General features: G+C 42.6%; 1 protein-coding gene across 1 annotated transcript in view; it reads left to right on the plus strand.

Annotated features, from left to right (window-relative positions):
* LOC128121772 (dentin sialophosphoprotein-like) overlaps positions 1 to 13745 on the plus strand; it is a 133626-nt gene extending 119881 nt beyond the window's left edge. Inside the window, exons 33-35 of the mRNA XM_052756763.1 lie at positions 3718 to 3831; positions 4315 to 4356; positions 12549 to 13745. Coding sequence (XP_052612723.1) covers positions 3718 to 3831; positions 4315 to 4356; positions 12549 to 12607 — 215 coding nt within the window. The 3' untranslated portion in view covers positions 12608 to 13745. The remainder of the gene's footprint in view (positions 1 to 3717; positions 3832 to 4314; positions 4357 to 12548) is intronic.
* Positions 13746 to 22497: the final 8752 nt, after the last annotated feature.

A 22497-nucleotide genomic window follows, 5' to 3' on the forward strand; every position in this document is an offset into this window, starting at 1 on the left:
GCAGGGAAGGTTGGGTGGCTTCATTTGCAGGAGACGACTTTGGTATGTTGCATCCATACCAAGGAAACAGAATAAGCAGAAGTGGAACTGGACTCCAACATCTAAAGGTTGGCCCTAAAGGACTCACTAACTCAGGATAGGCCCCACACCCCAAAGCTCCCAAACACTCCACATGCAGCACCACCTGCATACTATTCAATCCAGAATACACATAGCCATGTACATTGACCGTGTCCTGCCACTTAATATGGGTCTACTTAGAAAACTGAGAGGCTACAAGAACCCACTCTATTTTATTGCCTCTTTGTCATTTTTTTTCACAAAGGAAGACGGTAAATTCCAAGTACAAAGAAATGACTGTGTTGTGTGGTCAAGAAATTAATGTAGTTTTTCATCTGTGTTAGCAAACCAAAGCCCATGTTCCTGCCGCCTTCTCTTTCCAATGCTTTTATTTATAATTATTTCCTTTATGTGATCACTTATGGAAAACATGCATGTGAAAATAGGGACTGATTGTTGACAAGGTCAATCAGATGAACACATGTCATACAAGAAAAATCTTTGAAATCTTAAAAATTATTGTGAATATATAGAATGGAAGAATTTATTTGTTATATAAAGATCAGCCTGTCTCTGAGCAGTAAGTTTTCCCATGTCCCTTTCTATATCTTTTTGAGGGCCAAGGAGGTAACTCATTTGATAAAGTGTTTGCTTTGCAAGCCTGAGGCTTCCATCAATTGGCCCACATCTAAAGGGAATCACCTTCATATGTATGAGGCCTTAATGATATAAGATGATGGCCTTTCTTTATCTTACAACACTTGAAAACTTAATATATCATGTTAATCCATCCTCTGTTCTGGAGTTCATTCGAGCAGGATCTATGGATTCTTAGGCAACTGGAACACTCTAGGGAACAATGCTGGACTTATTCAAGAACAGGCACTATGGCCAGTAGTAGACTTATTTGTAAACCTTTCTCTAAGTCTTCCAAACCTGAGTCTGTGTGAAAGTAAAATTAATATCTTCAGGATCATCATACTCAGACAGACAGTCAGACAGAATGAATATACATCACACAGATAGTTTGTGGAGACTGCCAATGCAAAAACTTACTTTTATAGAATGGGTAGAATTTCACCAAAAAAAAAGGCATTGTCGATATCCCTGTTAATATTCATCTTGATAGGGTGGATTTTTCAGGTGATGAGGTGCTTGCCTTGCTAACATAACAGTTTTGCCATGCGTTGGTACATCAACACACTGGGCTCGAGTCCTGACTAAGGGTGTTAGGGAATGAAGAAAGGACAGACACACAGACACATGTACAGAAAAATGGGGTCAGAGTGTAGGGTTGAGGTGTAAGCTCTGATGCAGGGCATCTACTAACTCTAGCAACCTGAAATTTTGGTGTGTTTGTTAGGTACATCACAAGGGGAATGACTGACTCACTGGCAGGAAGTCTCCATAGGCAAGCAGTCTCAGGCCTAACCTTCCAGAGGAGGAAGATGCAGCTGCTAGTTTTTGTACACACTGATCAGGCACCAGGAAACACTTGCACTTGGACAAGAAGAAGGCTTTGCCAACTTCCAGCCTGGCCTACCTGGGAGAAAGGCTTTGCCAATTTCCCCTGGGCTGTGCCCTTGTCAGTAATACACACGTACTCAGGACTTCACTCACTCAGGGTTTCTTCTGCTCCTACAAAGAGAGCAGAGGCTCAAGGGGAACCCTCATCTTTGTGGGGCATTACTTGTAACACTCATCTTAAAAGGTCTTGTAATAAAACATCCAGAGTCAGATATTGGAATGAAAGCTGAAAGTTCAGAGAAGCAGAACAGCCAGGTAGGTACTAGCGTACCTCTATGAAATTCTCAGCCTCAAGAGAGCAAGTTCCTGTTTCCTCACACCTTATATACCTTATATACCTTTCTGTGTCCTGCCATATCACTTCCTGGGATTAAAGGCGTGTGTCATCACTGCCTGATTCTGTTTCTCTCGTGTGTAGTCCAGTGTAGCCTTGAACTCACAGAGATCCAGACAGATCTCTGCCCCCTGAGTGATAGGATTAAAGGTGTGTGCCACCACAGCCTAATAGCTATGTCTAATTTAGTGGCTGCCTCTGTCTGCTGATCCCCAGGTAAAGTTTATTAGGAAGTGGACACTGACTTTGTGCTAAGGCAGACATAGGACCCTAAATATTTCAGGGGATCTAGACTGTGTCTCCACAAAATACTTGCCCTCACTGATGGTGGATCTCCATGTTGGCTAGTAAGGGAGAACATGGGGAAACACGTGTACTCAGTGGATCCACACAGCCAGCATTGACAAGTCATCATTTCTAAGATCCTTTTTTTCCTCGAGGCATGTCTATGTGATTAGGCATTAGGTAAAGGAGGGCTTTGGTTAAGGGAATGTGAGACTATCTTGCTCATGGGTACAATATGAACAGAAAATTTTGTAGAGCAGAAACCAGACTCTGAGAAAGGAGCAAGCAAGGTAAAGTACATACTTTGAGCTAGAAAAGCCATTGCCCTTGTCTTAGGCATGTTTAGTCCAGGCAATACAGACAGCACTGAGGGCAGTTGTTACAGAGAAAGTGGTATGTACAGATGCAGTCCATTAACTCGGCAAAGCACCCAGATTCCTGGCCTGTCAGTCAAGATTGAGGGCTTATGCAGGGTTTGTTGACTGAAGGGAAGTATCTTTTCTCTCAGTCATCACGTGACAAGTGTTTCAGAGTGACTTGGAGTCAGACTCCTGGTGAGAGCCTTCTCCTAGTGTGGTTGTCTGATCATTAGAAATTTGCACTGAGAGAGGCCTAAAAATTACTAGTCATGTGAACTAACCTGGTTCCTCATATTGCTTCTACTGAAAGAAATGGTCTTTTTTTTTTTTTTTTTTTTTTGAGTCAGGGTTGGAAAAGTAGAATAGCAATCCTTGTTTCAGTTTCTTTGTTCTGTCAGATAATTTGGTCTGTAATCTTAAGGTGACTATTACAGTGCCCTCAGACAATAACAGGAGGTAGAGATAGTCCCTTACCAGTGCCTCCCCTTGTTGGTGATCTTATATATTTTACATGGACTGTAAAACATCATGAGGAATGAAAAGTGGTGAAACAAATAAAAAGGAAATTTAATATTTCAAAAAAAAAAGAAAGAAAGAAAGAAGAAAGAAAGAAGAAAGGAAGGAAGCAACCATTTCCCCCTGATCTGGCAGTATACATACACTATCTCTGTATCTGACCGTGGCCTCTTGCTGATTTTTCTGGCCTTTGGCAAACCCCACTAAAAATCCCTTTTTGGTGCTAGTGATTTTCTTTGGGGCTTGACATTCATTTAATTTTGTAGATTCATTAGGCTTAATGGGAGTCCTTAGGAAGTCATACTGTCATAGTTTCAAGAACAGAGAAGTGAGGAATTGCACAAATTTCACTGTGTTTACATAGCTCTTAAGATAATTTGGATGCTGGCCATCCTGCACACTCAGTCAAATGCTCTTCTGTCAATACTGTCTCATCCACCTGGATTGAGATACACTGACCATGTTGGATATGCTTTAAATGTTCCCTGATGTCCTTGATCTTCCAGAAGTGACATTCTGAATCAAAACAATGTGCTTGTAAATCAGTAATGAGATCAAATGTTTATCGTAGAACAAAGACCAATTTTCCTTTTATTTTATGATTCAGCTAACCTATTTTGTTGTGATGCGTTCTAGTTTCTGCTATACAGGAAAAAATGGGTTTCAGAAGTGCCAAGGTTCCTGAACAGAGTGACATACCTCAAAAAACGACCTTGCAAAAAGTCGAAAAGTCCTGTAGCACTTATGACGGTACTGTGGAAATTCAATAGTGTGTGTTTTAGATTTAAGCAATTTGAATGTATTTGACCTGCCATGTATGTTGGTACACCACATGTTGCCTAGTACCAGTTGAGGCCAGAGAGGGCATTGGATCACCAAGAACTGGAGTTACACATGGTTGTGAACCACTGTGTTGGTACTGGGAATCAAACCCTAGTCCTCTGGAAGAGCAGTGCTCTTAACCACCGAGCCATCTCTCAAATCCCTAGTTTGTTATTAACAGTAGCTGCAAGTAAGATGGTATCTCCTCTGTAAAAAGAACGAAGATGTTTTGCAGTATTTTTAATACGTGAAGTGTTACTTTATCTCATGAGTAGAATGTCTATTGTGGTTCTCAGTGAATGATGTGAACCAAAGAAAAGCTGAGTTTGTTCTTGTATAAGGTAGCAAGGCTTCACCTACTACAGTCACCGAGGTATGAGTCATTCACTCTCTCCACTTTCTTCCTTCCAGACATCGATGATGAGGAGGAGGACACCAATGAAGATGACTTTGGTAAGGAGAACAACCTTCAAAGTGATACTCTTGGTAGTAGTAGGTAATGGTATTCCTGGTCACATCCACCTCTCCACTGACTTCCATGTATCGATGATAGTGATGAGGATGACACTGAGGATGACTTGGGTAAGGAGAACAGCCTTCAAAGCAATGATGTTGGTGGTGGTAGGTCATTCCTGGTCAGATCCATCTCTCTACTGACTTTCATCCAGATTTCAATGGAATGGATGAGGACAACATTGATAATGACTTGGGTAGAAAGACCAACCTGCAAAATGCTGAACTTGTTAGTGGTAGGTAAAGGCATTTCTGGTCAGATCCAATGTACAATCTAGCAGTGATCAAGTTATTCCTTCTGCTTGGAAGGCAGGGGAAGAAAGTCCACTCAAGGGTCCTTCAGTGGACAGAAGTGTCAGCCAGGGTCTATTCCTGAATTGTTGTGTTTCAACTTCTTTTCTCATTGCTATGATGAAATAAGTGACACGAAACATTTTGATGGAGGAAGGGTTTATTGTGGCTTATTGTTAAAGTGGATCACTGCATCATGTTGGTGGAGACATGGAAGCTGGCAGGGAACGGAGGGCTGTAGGCACAGGGGACAATAGTTACATCTTGTAGAATATTATTTTAGGGTGTGTTACTTTTGTTTATTCTCTGGAACATTTGTTTAATGATGCAAAGCTGTTTTGCATTCTTTTATGTTGCATTTGTTTAACTCTGTGAGGTTGTGTTACTTTGTCTGTCTAAAACACCGGATGGTCTAATAAAGAGCTGAACAGCTAGGCAGGAGAGAGAGAAATGGGCGGGGCTGGCAGGCAGAGAGCATAAATAGAAGGAGAAAAAGAAGAAAGAGCAAGAGAACAAGGAGAGAAGGATGCGAGGGGCCAGCTACTCAGCTGTACACCTAGCAACAGAGTAAGAAAGAAAGAAAGACATACAGAAATAGAAAAGCATAAAAGCCCAGAGGCAAAAGATAGACTGTGGTTGATATATTGTGCACCCCAATAAACTTATATGGGGGTCAGAAAACAGAATAGCTACTATATTAAACATAGGTTTAGGCAGTGGTAGCACACGCCATTAATCCTAGCATTCTGGAGACACAATGGAAACAGCCAGGCATGGTGACACATGCCTTTAATCCTAGGAAGTGATGGGAGGAAGCAGAAAGGTATATAAGGTATGAGGACCAGAAACTAGAGCCTTTTTAAGCTTTTAGCTTTTAGCAACAGTTCAGCTGAGATTCATTCGGGTGAGGACTCAGAGGCTTCAAGTCTGAGGAAACAAGCTCAGCTGAGGAATTGGCAAAGTGAGGTTGGATGTGGCTTGTTCTGCTTCTCTGATCTTTTCAGCATTCACCCCAATATCTGGCTCCTGGGTTTGTTTTTATTAATAAGACCTTTTAAGATTCGTGCTACAATAGACCGGTTAATTTAAGAAAAGCTGGTCATAAACAAGCCAAGCTAAGGTTAGCCATTTATAATTAAGAATACACCCTTGTGTGTGATTTATTTGGGAACTGGGCGGTGGACCCCTCAAAAGAGCAAAAACAAACAACATTAACATTGCATTCACATCCACAATCAGAAGGCAGAGAGTTAACTGAGGTGGGAATGGGGTCTTCCCAGAACCTCACTTCATCCAAGGATGCTCCACCTCTAAAGGATCCAAACCCTTCCCAAACAGCACCACCAGCTCCATACTACATGTTTAAACACACAAAGCTATGGGGAACATTTTACATTCAAACCAGAACACATAGCCATCAGTTTATGTTCTTGTATGAATTATCCACATCATGTCATGAATGTGAATTGTGAAAAAGAAGACTCACTTCCTCATTTATTCCTTCTATTTCATCTTCGTCAAAAGCATCTAAGTACAGAGACATTGTTGTGTTTCTGTTTATCTTTATTTAGTTCCTTAGACTGAATCCCATTTTCTCCTGTGTCCTTGACCTGACAGTTTTCAGTATTATGTATTTTAGTTATTTTCCACATGCCACTTCTTACTGAAACAGAAGGAACATATATCATGTATGGTATAGGGAAATGCAGAGGGGAGGAATGTATATCACTTATGGTATAGAGAATGCAGATGGAAGGAACATATATCATTTATGGTATATGCAGGCGGAAGGGCATATATCACTTATGGTATAGAGGATGGAAGGAACATATATCACTTATGGTATAGAGGATGCAGACGGAAGAAACATATATCACTTATGGTATAGAGGATGCAGATGGAAGGAACATACATCACATATGGTATAGAGGATGCAGACGGAAGAAACATACATCACGTATGGTATAGAGGATGCAGAAGGAAGGAACATGTATCACATGGTATAGAGGATGGAGGTAGAAGGAACATGTATCACCTATGGGATAGAGGATGGAGATGGAAGGAACATGTATCACATATGGTATAGAGGATAAAGATGGAAGGAACATGTATCACATATGGTATGGCGGATGCAGAGGGGAGGAACATATATCACCTGTGGTATAGGGAATGCAGATGGAAGAACATATATCACATTAACAAACTCCTGAGATTTAGTTATTGTGCATGTCTAATGACCTAGAAACTGAATGTAAAGACTCCGTTTGGTAAACTTGTCAGACTTTATGTCCTTTACGCCCCTTTTGAGGACTGTGTTGGTAACTCAGGAGATGCAGTGCTTGCCTTGATAAACTGGCCTTTCCTATGAGTTGGCCAGTGACTAAACATAGTAGCCCTCATATTTGTGAGGCATTAATAATGTATGATGGTCAATTTTCTGTAGCCATAGTAGACCTTCAGTAGAATTTCAATCTACTCAGTGTTTCTGAGTTCTCATTCAAACAGGATATAATAGCCATAGTCAGGAATCTACAACATTCTGGAGAATAATGGTGGCCTATGTTAGAAGTAGATTCTGAGGATGCACTCGAGCCAAATTAGGAACTACTTTAAAACCTTTCTATAATTCTGTCCAACCCAAGTCCATGTGAAATTAAAAATGAACACTTTCATAAAAAGCATGGTTATGTTCCAGAAGAACAATTGCTTGAGAATGTGTTATCTGTGGGTTTATGTGTCTATGAACCAACTAAGTTGTGAGGTCTGTGGCAGCACATTCTGCCAATAAGTAACCTTCCTCAGCATTTACACCACATGCCTTGTGTTCATTGAGCCACGCAGGAACAGCACTACAATATGTCTTTAGTTATTCACATCCCCTGGGTGGAATCAAGGAGATACAATGATGAATGGACCCAAACCTGTGATGCTCTTAGGTGAGAGGGCTGAGAGGGGAATCCCACACAGAGTTCAAAATTCTGTGACTCTAAATCTCACTATCTGGGCTCAGAATTAGGATCTGAGATCATTAACCATCATACAAGAGGTTCTGTAGTCTGTGTAAATTTCTGGATTTCCAAATCCAATATGAATGCATCTGATAAGGTAGAGATTGAGATATCATAGGCCAGAGTAGTCATTGCTGCAGGAATCCTGATCTCATCACTGTGGTGATGTCCAAAGCACATAGAAAGAACCAATGGTGATACAGTGTCAAGGTTCACGATTTGGGTGAACCACACCCTGTGACTACCAGATCACCCCTCACCCTATCCTAGTGCATTTAAGAATGGGAAGATCCGCCGGGCGGTGGTGGCGCACGCCTTTAATCCCAGCACTCGGGAGGCAGAGCCAGGCGGATCTCTGTGAATTCGAGGCCAGCCTGGGCTACCAAGTGAGTTCCAGGAAAGGCGCAAAGCTACACGGAGAAACCCTGTCTCGAAAAAACCAAAAAAACAAAACAAAACAAAAAAAAAAGAATGGGAAGATCCTTTAGTGATAGGTCAAGGCAGTGTAAGTGTCATCTAGATGTTGTGAGGCTGTGTGAGCTACAAACCCTGGGACAGAAATAGATAACTACTCAGAGTAGCACTCAGTATTTACATAATGCCTCACTCTCGTGAAAATTCTCATTTGGAACTTTGTTTCCAAGCCATGGTGTTGAGCAGGGTCCAAATCAACATTCTTGTTCACCTTAATGTCAGTTTGCTGGTCTGAACCTGGACAGATCCTTTATGCAGTGAATACAAATGATTTCACTGTAGAGGAAAACCAGAAGGAGGAATAAATGATACGTAGCAGTTGGTTTTTAAGTGTAATAATGTAAGTATTACCCACTCTCCAATAAGCTATCACTGTATCATAAAGAGTGAATACTTCAGTATGATTACATCATATACTTGGTGGTATGTTCCTTTTTCTAAAACAATGTATGCTCTATCAACATTTAAATTGTCTGGTGAGATGGCTTCCTTGGTAAATGTACTTGCCTTTTATAACCTGTGACATGAGTTAGGTTCCTGGAACCTCCATAAAGGTGAAAGGAGAGAACCATCTACTCCAAGTTGTCTTCTGAACCCCACACGTGTGCCATGGCATGTACTCTAACACATACTTCATGTACCTACACGGGTATAATGATAATTGTATTAATAATATAAAAGCAATTAAAAAATAAAGGCATATTTGGTTAACAAATGCAATATATATATAATTTGATCTGTAGTGGAGGAAAGCAGTTTGACTGATGTTTAAAATAGTGTCAATTTTCCTGGTTTGAAAATGGCCTGAAGAAGTGATAGAAATCTCTATTAATTATAATACTTATTTCAGTATTTTCCTGATCTAAGGGAGATTGTTTCTATAATTACTTTGAGTTATGTAGAGTAGTCATATATTATTTTGCACTTCATAAGTATATGATGTTTTTACAATATTTTTTACTATGTTAAGTGTACGTTATGTACATTTTAATTATATTGAATGATATGAATCAAAGGAAAGCTGAGGTGGTCCTTTAGTGAAGCAGTGTGGCTTCCCCTGCTAGAGGCAATAATGTATGTATAAGTTATTTTCTGTACTTGCTTTATTCCATACACTACAGACTCAAAGAATGACGAGGTAAGCTTGAGAAATACAGAATACAGGAGTGGTAAATAATTCATCCCTGATCAGATTCAATGAGAAAGGACCCAGGAGTGGGGAGTTTGCACCTCCGTTAGGGGCGTCAAAGGGCTGGGAGAGTCAGGTCAGTGGGCTTCGAGGTGTGCGGAAGCAGTGCTCCGCCTGCATCATTGGAGCAGAGCGCTGCGTTTCCGTGCTCGTATAGAGTGACCGTTCCATATTACATACTGTGTTGTCTAAGTATCAACCCAGGATTCAATTTCTTTTTCATAATTTGTTCCTTGTCATCCTTCAACACAGGAAGATAGTGTGTTCCAGGAAGAAAGTAACGCCTGTGTTATCTGCCCAAGATTTTATAGTAGTTTGTTATTATCTAAATAGTCAAACCCAGTCAAGTTTGCTTTCCTGTCTCCTGGTCCTCTCTGTTCTTGCATTTATTAGAATTTTAGTTATTTATTACATGTTGTCTTTGGTGGAGAGTCTCATACATAGAGAATATATTTTGACATTGGAGAAAAACATTGAACATGCGTCACTGAATCAAAAACCTGTGAAGCCCTAAAAACCATTTTGTATGTCTGATGGCATAGACATGGGATGCAAAAGCATTAGTCTTTTTATAAATCAGGTATCACCAAACCTCTGGATGTCCTTTTTCACATCCAGAAGATTGGCAGCTAGTAACGTGCTTGTGAGGACTGGAGTTCAGCCCTAAATTTTCATGTAAATCTAGTGGGCAGCAGTTTATATTACCAGTCATCAGGAAGTGCAGAAGCTCCATGTGTTTGACCTCTGTGAATGAGACCAGATCTCAAGGGTTGTAACTTTAGGGAGAATGACCAAAACCCCTGACTCCTCATCATAGGGCAACAAAAGAATATGTAGACAAAATGCTGTGAGAAAAACTTGAGTACATTTTTTTATATTCTCTCTCTCTCTCTCTCTCTCTCTCTCTCTCTCTGTGTGTGTGTGTGTGTGTGTGTGTGTGTGTGTGTGTGTGTGTGTGCATCCCTATGAGTGCATGTCACATCTGTGCGGTGCCTGTGGAGGTCAGAACTGTGTATTGGATCCCATCCCTGGAGCTAAGATCACAAGTGGTCATGAAATGCCTGAAATGGGTGCTGAGACCTCAACTCAGGTCTAAACTGCTGAGCCATCTATTTAGCCTCATAACTGGTTTTCTAAATTGTTGTGTGTTGGTATTTAGAAAACTCCATTGATAGTCTCTGAACCAGAGGAAACCTGAAGTTGATCTTATGAGAGGCAGGATGGCTTCCCCTGGTACAGGCAGGAATGTGGGAGCCAGCATCTATTCTTTTTGATAAATATAGTAGTTATGGTACATTGGGATCTAAGGACCCTGAAGAGGGAAGAGGAGAATGGGGTAAAGTCAACCCATCCCCGTGGGATGCGGTGAGGGACCAGGAGCAGCCAGGTCACCTTGAGGCCGAGTGGGCAGAGAAGAGGCTGAGAGGTGTGTGGGTAGGCATGCTTTTCCTTTCAATGCACTAGGGTGAGCAGCGCTGGCTGTGGACGCTGCCGTGCGTGCTGGAGGCTCCGCCATTCAAATGGGTCTTTGCCAGAACATCACTTCCTCCTGTCTCCTTTGTTGTGCTCACTCTAGTCAACTGTGTCCGTCAAAGTTAGGCTTTGGGATGCTGAGCTGTGATAGAGGGATCTACTTGGTGGGGCACAACTCTCTCATGGACCCTTGGCACAAACCTGCAGACACGAGTCTTAGAGATTGGGCCCATCAGTGCCAGAGAAGAACATCTCTTTCTGGTCTGTGCATACATGTGCAACCACATGCAGGTTTCCTTCTGTCCTGTCAGTCACACTTTAAAGGGCCCATGTGAACAGAGTGACTCTGCCTCTGCTCTGCTCACCGTGGAGCTGGGAGGTGAGCACAGAACTTACTTTCACCTCATTTGTGGCCTGTGCTCCTCACACGTCGGGGGCTCTCAGGGGTACCAGGCAAGGGAGGTCAGAGCACTGCCTGTCCATCTGGGAGCCTCAGACCTAGTGAGTGATGAGGGATACGGGCTTGTGATCCGGTTTTGTGCTGCATTTCAGATAGTCTAGCATGAGTACTCCAGATGCAGAGGGTGGGCCTTGCAGTCCTCCCTATGACGATGGTAGACATTCCCAGGGCTAAAAGGCCTGGACACTTGGGCATCACCTCTCCTTGGAACTCGAGGGCCACAGACTCACACATGTGCAACCCTCACTTTCCTATTCCCATCTTGTACTATCACATTGTCATGTGTACCTGTGACCTCTGTTTGCCCCCTGAGGTCTGTGGCACTCCTGTGTGTTCCAGTCAATGAGTTCTGAGCTCTTTCTCTTCTTCTGTAGACATTAGTTTGTAAACTAAATATTTTTTCCTCCAGTTGTCTTCCCAGGAGCCTCTGCGGTAACGTCATAGCCTTTGCTCATCCCCAGATGTGATGACCTCATTCTCTCATTGTCCATGCATTGAGTCTGTCCTGTGTGTCCTGCCTAGAGCATCAAGAGCCCTCCTGCTGGGCTGCATCCTTCAGTCACACTTTCTCTGATTACCTCTTATCCAGAACCCCCTCGCTCCCCTCTTCCTCCCGTTGCCCCAGGTCATTTTGGCACTGAGTTCTGTACCTGGCATTCCATGGAGGCTTTGGGATCTTTTTTACCCTCTGCTTGCTTCTGACTTTGTGTCACTGGTCTCATTGCCCACATGACCTGACATAAACCTCCATTGTGTTTCCCCGGCCTCAGAACTAAGTGTTTTATTAATAGCTCTTCATTTATCTGCTATGTCTCTGTCCCAGTACCTTGTCCCTTTCTCATGAGTCCCTCACAAAGCTGCTCCCACAGACTTAAGCCCAGTGGTGAGAAGGAATAATTGAGCACTTCTTAGGAACATTCTTAGAAAGACAGTCATGTGAGACTTAGTACATCATCTGATTTGGTCCTTTTACTGGGGAGCAGATGTGAAGGTTGCTGGTGACAAGCAGGAGAATTGCCCCAAGAGGGAAGAGTTCAGTGCCCTAAGATGTGTTGTTCCCACCCTGAGACAAGACATAGAAAAAGAATCAAAACCAGCAGAAACTTTTCCCAAACACAGGGTAGAAGGGATGGGACCTAGGGTGGTCACCTGGATCTGTCTGGGGGATATCAAACATTGTAAAAAACTTGGTCAAAACCTCATCCATGTGTCCTGATGAAACTTATTCTGTTTCCAGATCCAGCTGAGCTGGAATCAGCCTCTGTTGGACCTCCACGGGCTGCATGGGAGGAATGAGCCATTAAAAGACATGCACGAAGGAAGGTCTGGAGGCCCTCTGCCCTAGGCTCTGAGGAGGAAGAGAAAACATGGTCCTGCCCAGCTCCACAACGAACTGATGGGGCAAAGACACAAACACACACAGACACACACACAGACACACACACACACACACACACACACACACACACACACACACACACACACACACACACACACGGACCAGGCAGAGTACCCCAGGCACTGAGGAGTCAGTATGGTCCAGTGCATCAGCAGACAGCCGGGCAAAAGTATACACACACATAGGCCCGGGGCAGAGTACCCTGGGCACTGAGGAGTCTATATGGTGCTGTTCAGCACATGGACAGACAGCCGGGCAACGATACACATGCATGCAGGCCCGGGGCAGAGTGCCCTAAGCACTGAGGAGTCTGTATGGTGCTGCCCAGCACATGGACAGACAGCTGGGCGAAGATATACATACACACAGGCCTGCAGCAGAGTACCCTGGGCACTGAGGAGTCAGTGTGGTCTTGGCCTGTGCTGAGAAATAAACCTGTATATTGTGGGAATATATGTGGCTAAGATTGGTTTAATAAACAAGCTGACTGACCAATAGCTGTACAGGAAAGTTAGGCAGCAAAGCCAAACTGAGAATGATGGGATGAAGATGGGTGGAGTCAGAGAGACCCACTGCTAGATGCAGAGAAAGCAGGACATATAAAAAATAAGGTAACAAGCCACTAGACAAAGCATAGATAAGAAATATTGGTTCATTTAAGAGTAAGCATTAGCTATTATCAAGCCTGAGCTATTGGCCAAGTATTTGTAATTCATATTAAGTTTCTGTGTTGAACATAATGGGAAAATGTACAGAGACAGCCAGCCAAACTAGTGGAGACTCATGAACTGTGGACCAATAGCTGAGGAGCCCCCATGGGACTGGACTAGACCCTGTGGATAGGCAAGACAGTTGTTCAGCTTGAACTGTTTGGGGGCTCCCAGGCAGTGAGATCAGAACCGTCCCTGGTGCATGAGCCAGGTTTTTGGAGCCCAGTGCCTATGGTGGGACACCTTGTACAGCCTTGGTGCAGGGGTTGAGGGCAAGGGGGAGGGCTTGGACCTGCCACAACTGAATGTACCAAGCTCTGCTGACTCCCCGTGGGAGACCTTGCCTTGGAGGAGGTGGGAATGGGGGTGGGTTGGGGAGGAGGGCAGCAGGGCAGAAGGAAGGAGGAGAGGGAGATCTGTGGTTGATATGTAAAATGAATAGAAAATTTCTTAATAAAAATAAAAAATTAAATTAAAAAAAGTTTCTGTGTTGATTATTTGGGAACATGGGGGTGGGGGGAATCTTCCGCCTACAAATGGTGCCCAATGTGGGGCCTGAATTTCCTTGAGAAACCTGAGAGAGCTTGGAAAAGGATTCTAGGCGTACATGAATGGAGCCAAACTCGACTTCTTGGTAACTGCTTTTTCTTGGGTAGGCTCTGCTTTCTATCAGTGAGCAGAGGCACAGCTCCTTTAAGAGATGGCTTCCTGACTCAGCATTAGCATCAAAAACTGTGCAGCTCTTGCTGGGGCGGTGGTGGTGCACACCTTTAATCCCAGCACTCAGGAAGCAGAGCCAGGCGGATCTCTGTGAGTTCGAGGCCAGCCTGGGCTACCAAGTGAGTTCCAGGAAAGGCGCAAAGCTACACAGAGAAACCCTGTCTCAAAAACCAACCAACCAACCAACCAACCAAACAAACAAACAAACAAACACTGTGCAGCTCTTCTGTGAGGCCCTGCTACCGACCACTTAAATGGGGTTTATGAGCAGTGGGCAGCTCACTACTTGGTGGCAGTGTGGACCCCAAAACTCCCCAGAGTTGGTGCAGTAAACATGGCTCCCACAGGTACCTCCACAGTGAGGCTAAGTTCTCAGGGAACCAAGTCGAGTAGGAGCCAGCACACCTTGATCAAAGTTCTACAACAGTTTGGATTTTGTTCATGTAGACAAAAAAAGGTTACAGATGCACAGTAAGGACAGATTCAGACAAAGAGAGCCTCTAAAAGGGTCACACTGTCTTTTAAAATTTGCTCAGGAGTGAGAAGAGAAAATATATATACAGTCTTAGAATAAAAAATATAGTTTTAAAATAAAGACCTAAAAAACGGAATATTATATATATATTATATATATATAATAAGCCACATAAAGATGAAAAATACACAGAGTGTGGATAATGTATGTTGTGTTGTCTTTGAACCTTTTGACTGCTGAGAAAGGAGTGATATCTACTTAGACACACTGGATTGTGAGGGCTGCTGGATTTCACCATGCAAAACTTTAATTTTTTTTATTTTACATACCAGCCACAGTTGCCCCTCCCATCACTCCTCCTGCTCTCCCTGCCACCTCCCCACCCCCACTCCACCCCCATCCACTCCTCCAAAAGGGTAAGTCTACATGGGGAGTCTACAAAGCCTGGTACATTCAGCTGAGGCAGGACCAAGCCCCTCCCCGTTTCGTCAAGGATGAGCAAGGCAACCCAGCATAGGGAATAAGCTCCAAAAAGCCAGCTCATGCACCAGGGATAGATCCTGATCCCACTGCCAGGGGCCCCTCAAACACACCAAGCTACACAACTGTCTCCCATATGCAGCAGGCCCAGTTAGGTCCTATGCAGGCTCCACAGCTCTCCATCTAGAGTTCGTGAGTTCCCACGAGCCTGATTCAGTTGTCTCTGCACACCTCCCCATCATGATCTTGACCCTCCTTGCTCATACAATCCTTCCTCCATTTCTGGCTGGATTCCTGGAGCTCAGCCTGGTGTTGGCTATGAATCTCTGTGTCTGCTTTCATCAGTTATTGGATGAAGGCTCAATGATGACAGCTGGGGTATTCACCATTATGATTACAGGAAGGCCAGTCCAGGCACCCTCTCCACTATGGCTAGTAGTCTTAGCTGGGATCATCCTTGTGCATTCCTGGAAATTTCTCTAGCACCAGATTTCTCCCTAGCCCCTAATGGCTCCCTTTATCAAGATATCTCTTTCATTGCTTTCCCCCTCCATTCTTCCCCAAGATTAACCATTCATTCCCTCATGTTCTCATCCCCCATCATGGGTGTACCACCCCCCACCCCAGTTTAACCTATTTACCCTTCCCAGGATGATCCATGTGTCCCTCTTAGGGTCCTCCTTGTTACCTAGTTTCTCTAGAGCTGTGGGTTGTAATCTGGTTATCCTTTGCTTTACATCTAGTTTTTACTTATGAGTAAGTACATATCTTGTTTGTCTTTCTTATTCTGGGTTACCTCACTCAGGATGATATTTTCTAGTTCCATTCATTTACCTTCAAGTTTCATGATGCCACTGTTTTGTTCTTTTTTTTTTTTTTTGATGCCATTGTTTTTTACAGCTGAGTAAAACCCTATTATGAATATGTACCACATTTTTAAAATTTATTCTTCGGTGGAGAGGCATCTAGGTTGTTTCCAGGTTCTGGCTATTATGAATAATGCTGCTATGAACATAGTTGAGCAAGTGTCTTTGTGGTATGATTGAGCATCCCTTGGGTATATGCCCAAGAGTAGTATTGCTGGGTCCCGAGGCAGATTGATTTCCAATTTTCTGAAAAGTCACCATACTGATTTCCAAAATGGCTGTACAAATTTGCACTCATGCTGTGGTATGTCTTTCTATATGCTATGAATATGTGTTGCTCCCATTGGCTAATAAATAAAGCTGTTTGGGCCTATGGCAAGAAAACTTACAGCCAGGCAGGAAATCAAAGAAAGAGAGAGAAGAAAGGCGAAGTGAGGAAAGATGATCCAGCCACACAAGAAGGAAGACATGAAAGTACAGTAAGCCTTGAAGCCACATGACAAGACATAGGTTAATAGGAATGGGTTGAATTAAGTTGAAAGAGCTAGCTAATATAAATTGGAGCCATAGTCTATACAGTTTGTAAATAATATAAGCCTCTGTGTAATTACTTTTTAAGTGGTCCCGGGACTGCGGATGGGAGAGATTTGTCCAAACCTGCGAATGGGAGAGATTTGTCCAAACCACGAGGCCAGGTGGGACCATGGCCACCTACAAATGGCATCCAACACAGGACAAGAGTTTCCACCTAAAACCTGAGAGAACTTAAAAAGAGATCCTAAATGGAGCTAAGAACAGCTTCCTAGTTTGTGTATGCCATTACTGGCAATGATACAGAGACATGTCCTTGGTCACGGCAGGCTTCAGCGGCTACACGGTGGGGTCCGGTGGGCTCTCATGGGCCACAATACAAAGAGGCTTCTCTCAGCTTCTGCCTGCAGGCTTGGGAGCACAGCCTCGGGCTTAAAAACACAGGCATATTGCTTAATACTGCTTCCTAGAATTGGGGGTTTAAACGTGACACCTTGGTACCCGAGGTACCCGTGCCATGTTGAAAAGCCGAGCAGGGTGGAACCAGCTGCCAGGGCTGCTGCTGCTTTCATCCTAGCCATGCAGCTTAGCAGGTTAAAATCTCTCCTGGTCAGAAAAGGATCACAGATACACAGGAAGACATTCAGATGGAATAAACCTCTAAACGGTTCACAACGTATGTAAAAATGTGCGTAGGCTTAGAAGACAGAGGAAAATGAATGTAGGCAGTTATATAAAGAAATGAAATAGTTTTTAAAAATAAAGTCTTTAAAGAGACAATAAAAATAATATAAAAAATAGCCACGTAAAGATGGAAATTACACAGTCTGGATTATGTATATTATGTTTTCTTTAAATTTTTGACTCAATGAGCTAACTGCCGAAAGACATTTGATTATAAAGGCTGTTAAGTTAAACCAATATATATATTTTAAAGGTTATCTTGACTTCAAAATTTGGATCTAAGAATATGTTTCTTTGGAAAGGAGGCTCTGCTTTTGTGTCCACAGGAAGCAAGAGGATGCTTTTTCAGCATCAAATGAGATGATCGTGTGTTTGTTTGTTTTTTAATGCCCAACCTTAGCTTGACTTGTTTCTAGCAAGCTTTTTTTCTTTTTATTTATTTATTTATTTATTTTTATTAAGAGATTTTTCTATTCGTTTTACATATCAACCACGGATTCCCCTGTCCTCCCTCCTCCCACTCTCCAGCCTTCTCTCTCAACCCACCCCCAATTCTCACCTCCTACAAAGCAAGGTCTCCCCTGGGGAGTCAGCAGAGCCTGGTACATTCAGGTGAGGCAAGTCCAAGCCCCTCCTCCCTGCATCAAGGCAAAGTGCCCTAGGTTCCAAAGGGCCAGCTCATGCACTAAGGACAGGTCCTGGTCTCACTGCCTGGGGGCCCTCTAAACAGTTCAAGCTAAACAACTGTCTCACTTATCCAGAGGGCCTCGTCCAGTCCCATGGGGGCTCCTCAGCTATTGGTTCACAGTTCATGTGTTTTCACTAGTTTGGCTAGTTGTCTTTTTCCAATCATGGTCTCGATATCTCTTGCTCATATAACCCGCTTCTCTCTCTCTCTCTCTCTCTCTCTCTCTCTCTCTCTCTCTCTCTCTCTCTCTCTCTCTCTCTCTCTCTCTCTCGTTAATTAGACTCCTGGAGCTCTGCCTGGGGCTTGGCCATGGATCTCTGCATCTGCTTCCATCAATCACTGGATGAGGGTTCTATCATGACAGTTAGGATGTTCGGCCATCCAATAACCAGAGTAGGTCAGCTCAGGCACCCTCTTGACCATTGCCAGTAGTCTATAGTGGGATCATCTTTGTGGATTTCTGGGGACCTCTCTAGCACTCTGCTTCTTCCTATTCCCATGGTATCTTCATTTATCATGGTATCTCTTTCCTTGTTCTCCCACTCTGTTCCTGATCCAGGTAGGACCTCCCGCTCCTCTAAGCTCTCTTTCCCCCAACCCTTGCCCTCCATTCCCCCCCCCCCCCTGTTTCAGTTTGTTTATATGGTTGATTACATTGACAGATTTTCATATGTTGAACCATCCCTTCATTTCTGGGATGAAGCCTACTTGATCATGGTGGATGATTTTTTTGATGTGTTCTTGGTTTGCCAGTATTTTATTGAGTATTACCACATCAATGTTCATGAGGGAGATTGGTCTGTAATTCTCTTTCTTTGTTGCATCTTTGTGTGGCTTGAGTATCAGGGTAACTGTGGCCTCATAAAAGGAGTTTGGTAGTGTTCCTTCTGTTTCTATTAGGAGTATTGGTATCAGCTCTTCTTTGAAATTCTGGTAGAATTCTGTGCTGAAACCATCTGGCCCTGGGCTTTTTTTTTTTTTTTTTTTTTTTTTTTTTGGTTTGGAGACTTTCCTTAGGGTTTATAGGTCTATTTCAGTTGTTTGTCTGGTCTTGATTTAATTTTGGTATCTGTTATCTATCCAGAAAATTGTCCATTTCTTTTATATTCTCCAATTTTGTCAAGTACAGGTTTTTGAAGTGTGACCTGATGATTCTCTGGATTTCCTCAGTGTCTGATGTTATGTTCCCCTTTTCATTTCTGATTTTGTAAGTTTAGATGCTCTCTCTCTGCCTTTTGGTTCATATGGATAAGGGTTTGTCTATCTTGCTGATTTTCTCGAAGACCAACTCTTTGTTTCATTGATTCTTTGTATTGTTCTCTTTGTTTCTATCTTATTGATTTCAGCCCTCAATTTGATTATTTCCTGGCATCTTCTTCCTGGGTAAGCTTGCCTCTTTTTGTTCTAGAGCTTTCAAGTGTGCTTTTAAGTTGCTAGTGTGAGATTGCTCCATTTTCTTCAATGTAGACACTTAGTGCTATGAACTTTCCTCTTAGCACTGCTTTCATAGTGTCCCATAAGTCTGAGTATGTTGTACATTCATTTTCATTAAATTCTAAGAAGTCTTTAATTTCTTTCTTTATTTCTGTCTTGACCCAGTGGCAATTCAGTTGAACATTATTCAGTTTCCATGGGTTTGTAGGCTTTCTGTAATTCGTGTTGTTGTTGCATTCTAACTTTAAGACATGGTGATATGATAAAATACAGAGGGTTATTCCAATTTTTTTGTATTTGTTGAGATTTCCTTTGTGACCAATATGTGGTTAGTTTTAGAGAAGATTCCATGAGATACTGAGAAGAAGGTGTATTCTTTTGTGTGGGTGGAATGTTCTATAGATGTCTGTTAAGCCCATTTGAGTCATAGCATCTGTTAGTCCCCTTATTTCTCTGTTAAGTTTCTGTCTGGCAGACCTGTCCATTGGTGAAAGTGGGGTGTTTAAGTCTCCCACTATTAGTGTGTGGAGTTTGATGTGTGGTTCAAGCTTTAGTAATGTTTCTTTTACCTATGTATGTACCCTTGTATTTGGGGCATAAATGGTCAGAATTGAGACCTCATCTTGATAGATTTTTCCTGTGATGAATATGAAATGTCCTTCTCCATCTCTTTTGATTAATTTTAGTTTGAAGTCCATTTTGTTAGATATGAGGACAGCTACACCAGTTTGTTTCTTAGGTCTGTTTGATTGGAAAGTCTTTACTCTGAGGTAGTGTCTTTGAAGTTGAGGTGTGTTTCTTGTATGCAGCAGAAGGATGGATTATGTTTTCATATCTATCCTGTTAGCCTGTGTCTTTTTTATAGGCAAATTGAGTCCATTGATATTAATGGATATTAATGACCAGTGATTGTTAATTCCTGTTATTTTTTGTTGGTATGTGTGTTTCCCTTCTTTGGGATTTGCTAGTGTGGGATTATCTATTGCCTGTGTTTTCATGGGTGCATCTAACTTCCTTGGCTTGGAGTTTTACTTCTAGTGCTTTCTTTGGACTGAATTTGTGGACAGCTGTTGTTTAAATCTGGTTTTGTCATAGAATATCTTTTTTACTCTGTCTATGGTGATTGAAAGTTTTGCTGGTTATAGTAGTCTGGGAAGGCATCCATGGTCTTAGTGTCTGCATAATGTCTGTCTAGGACCTTCTGGCTTTCAGAGTCTCCATTGAGAAGTCAGGTGTTATTTTGATGGGTCTGCCTTTATATGTTACTTGGCCTTTTTCCTTTGCAACTCTTAATATTCTTTCTTTATTCTGTATGTTTAGTGTTTTGATTATTATGTGGCAAGGGTATTTTTTTTGTCTAGTCTATTTGGTGTCCTGTAAGCTTCTTGTACCTTCATGGGCATGTCCTTCTTTAGGTTAAGAAAATTTTCTTCCATGATTTGGTTGAATATATTTTATGTGCCTTTGAGATAGAATTCTTCTCCTTCTTCTATCCCTATTATTCTTAGGTTTGGTCTTTTCATGGTTTACCAGATTTCCTGCATGTTTTGTGTCAAGAATTTGTTGGATTTAATATTTTCTTTGATCAATAAATCTATTTCATCTATTGTATCTTCAGCGCCTGAGATTATCTCTTTCATCTCCTGTATTCTGTTGGTTATGCTTGCATCTGTAGTTCCTGTTTGTTTACCCAGATTTTCCATTTCCAGAATTCCCTCAGTTTGTGTTTTCTTTATGGACTCTATTTCCATTTTTGAGTCTTGAACTGTTTTCCTCACCTATTTGACTTTTTTTTTTCTTGGTTTTCTTGGCGTTTTTGAGGGATTTATTGATTTATTCCAATTTTTGTTTGTTTTTTCCTCCATTTCTTTTAGGGAATTTTTCATTTCCTCCTTAAGGGCCTTTATGATCTTCATAAAGTTATTTTTAAAGTCATTTTCATCTGCTTCATCTGTGTTGGGATGTTCAGGTCTTGCTGTTTTAGAAACACTAGGTTCTGGTGGTACCATATTGCTCTTTATGTTGTTGAATGTATTCTTGCACTGGTGTCTACCTGTCTCTTCCTCTAATCAGTACAGGTAGGTCTGTGGCTCTGGGGGTTGCTGAGGCTTCTGTGGAAGGTTGGTGGGGGCGGGGAGGATGCTCCTGCCAGGTTGCTTGGGGCTCTTCCTCCAAATGGTGTAGGTGGGGCCTGTGGCTCCAATGGTTGCTCTTCCACCAATCTGGGACTGAGGTGAGTGGGGGAAGGGTGTAGGATGTACCCCCATGGGGATAGGACCTAGACAGCTGGGCTGTCCAGCAGGCACTAGGTCATTCACCTCTTCTGACAAACAGGTGCAGGTGGGGACTGTGGCTTCAGTGGTCGCTGATGTGGTAGGGGATAGTTGGGGGGATGCTGCTGCGGAGTTGCTGAGACTGAGGGGGTGGGGGAGGAGTCTGGGATGTGTCCCTAGGGGCTAGGACCTAGAGGGTAGGGGTATCCAGCCAGCGTCTCAGACACTCACCTCTTCCGCCAATAAATGCAGGTGGAGGCTGTGGTCAATGATACAGTGGGGAATGATTGGTGGTGGGGGGATGCTGCTGCTTGGGTTGCTGCTTCTTCTCCCTGTATCTCCATTTGGCTATCCCTCCCAACCTTATTCTGTCTGGCTATTGGCCAAAACAACTTTATTATCTTTTTTCTTTTTTTTTTTTTTTGGTTTTTTGAGATGGGCTTCTCTATGTAGCTTTGTGCCTTTCCTAGAACTCACTCTGTAGCCCAGGCTGGCCTCGAATTCACAGAGATTCGCCTGCCTCTGCCTCTCAAGTGCTGGAATTAAAGGCATGCCCCACCACCTCCTGGCAACAACTTTATTATCAACCAGTGAGAGAAACACATATTCACAGTGTCCAGATAGACATCCCCCAGCAGACACATGTATACATGCAAGCACTCACACATATACATAAAATCAAAACAAATTAATATTTAAAATCCAGGCAAACACTTGACATAGATTATGGAGGAAGTGATTGAAAGAATAAAGGGATGGTGTAAATTAATGAAAGTAGGTAGATAGTGTATATTATTTTATACTCTTCCATTTCATACACTACCTTACAAATAGTTGTTTATCTACGGACAACTATCATTTGCATTCAATCTTACTTTTAGGATGCTCCTGCAAATTTTAATCTTGATACAGTTTTTTCTTATTAG

Source organism: Peromyscus californicus, unplaced genomic scaffold, assembly GCF_007827085.1.
Source record: "Peromyscus californicus insignis strain IS unplaced genomic scaffold, ASM782708v3 Scaffold_11__1_contigs__length_118956290, whole genome shotgun sequence".
In the NCBI taxonomy this organism is placed as follows: domain Eukaryota; kingdom Metazoa; phylum Chordata; class Mammalia; order Rodentia; family Cricetidae; genus Peromyscus; species Peromyscus californicus.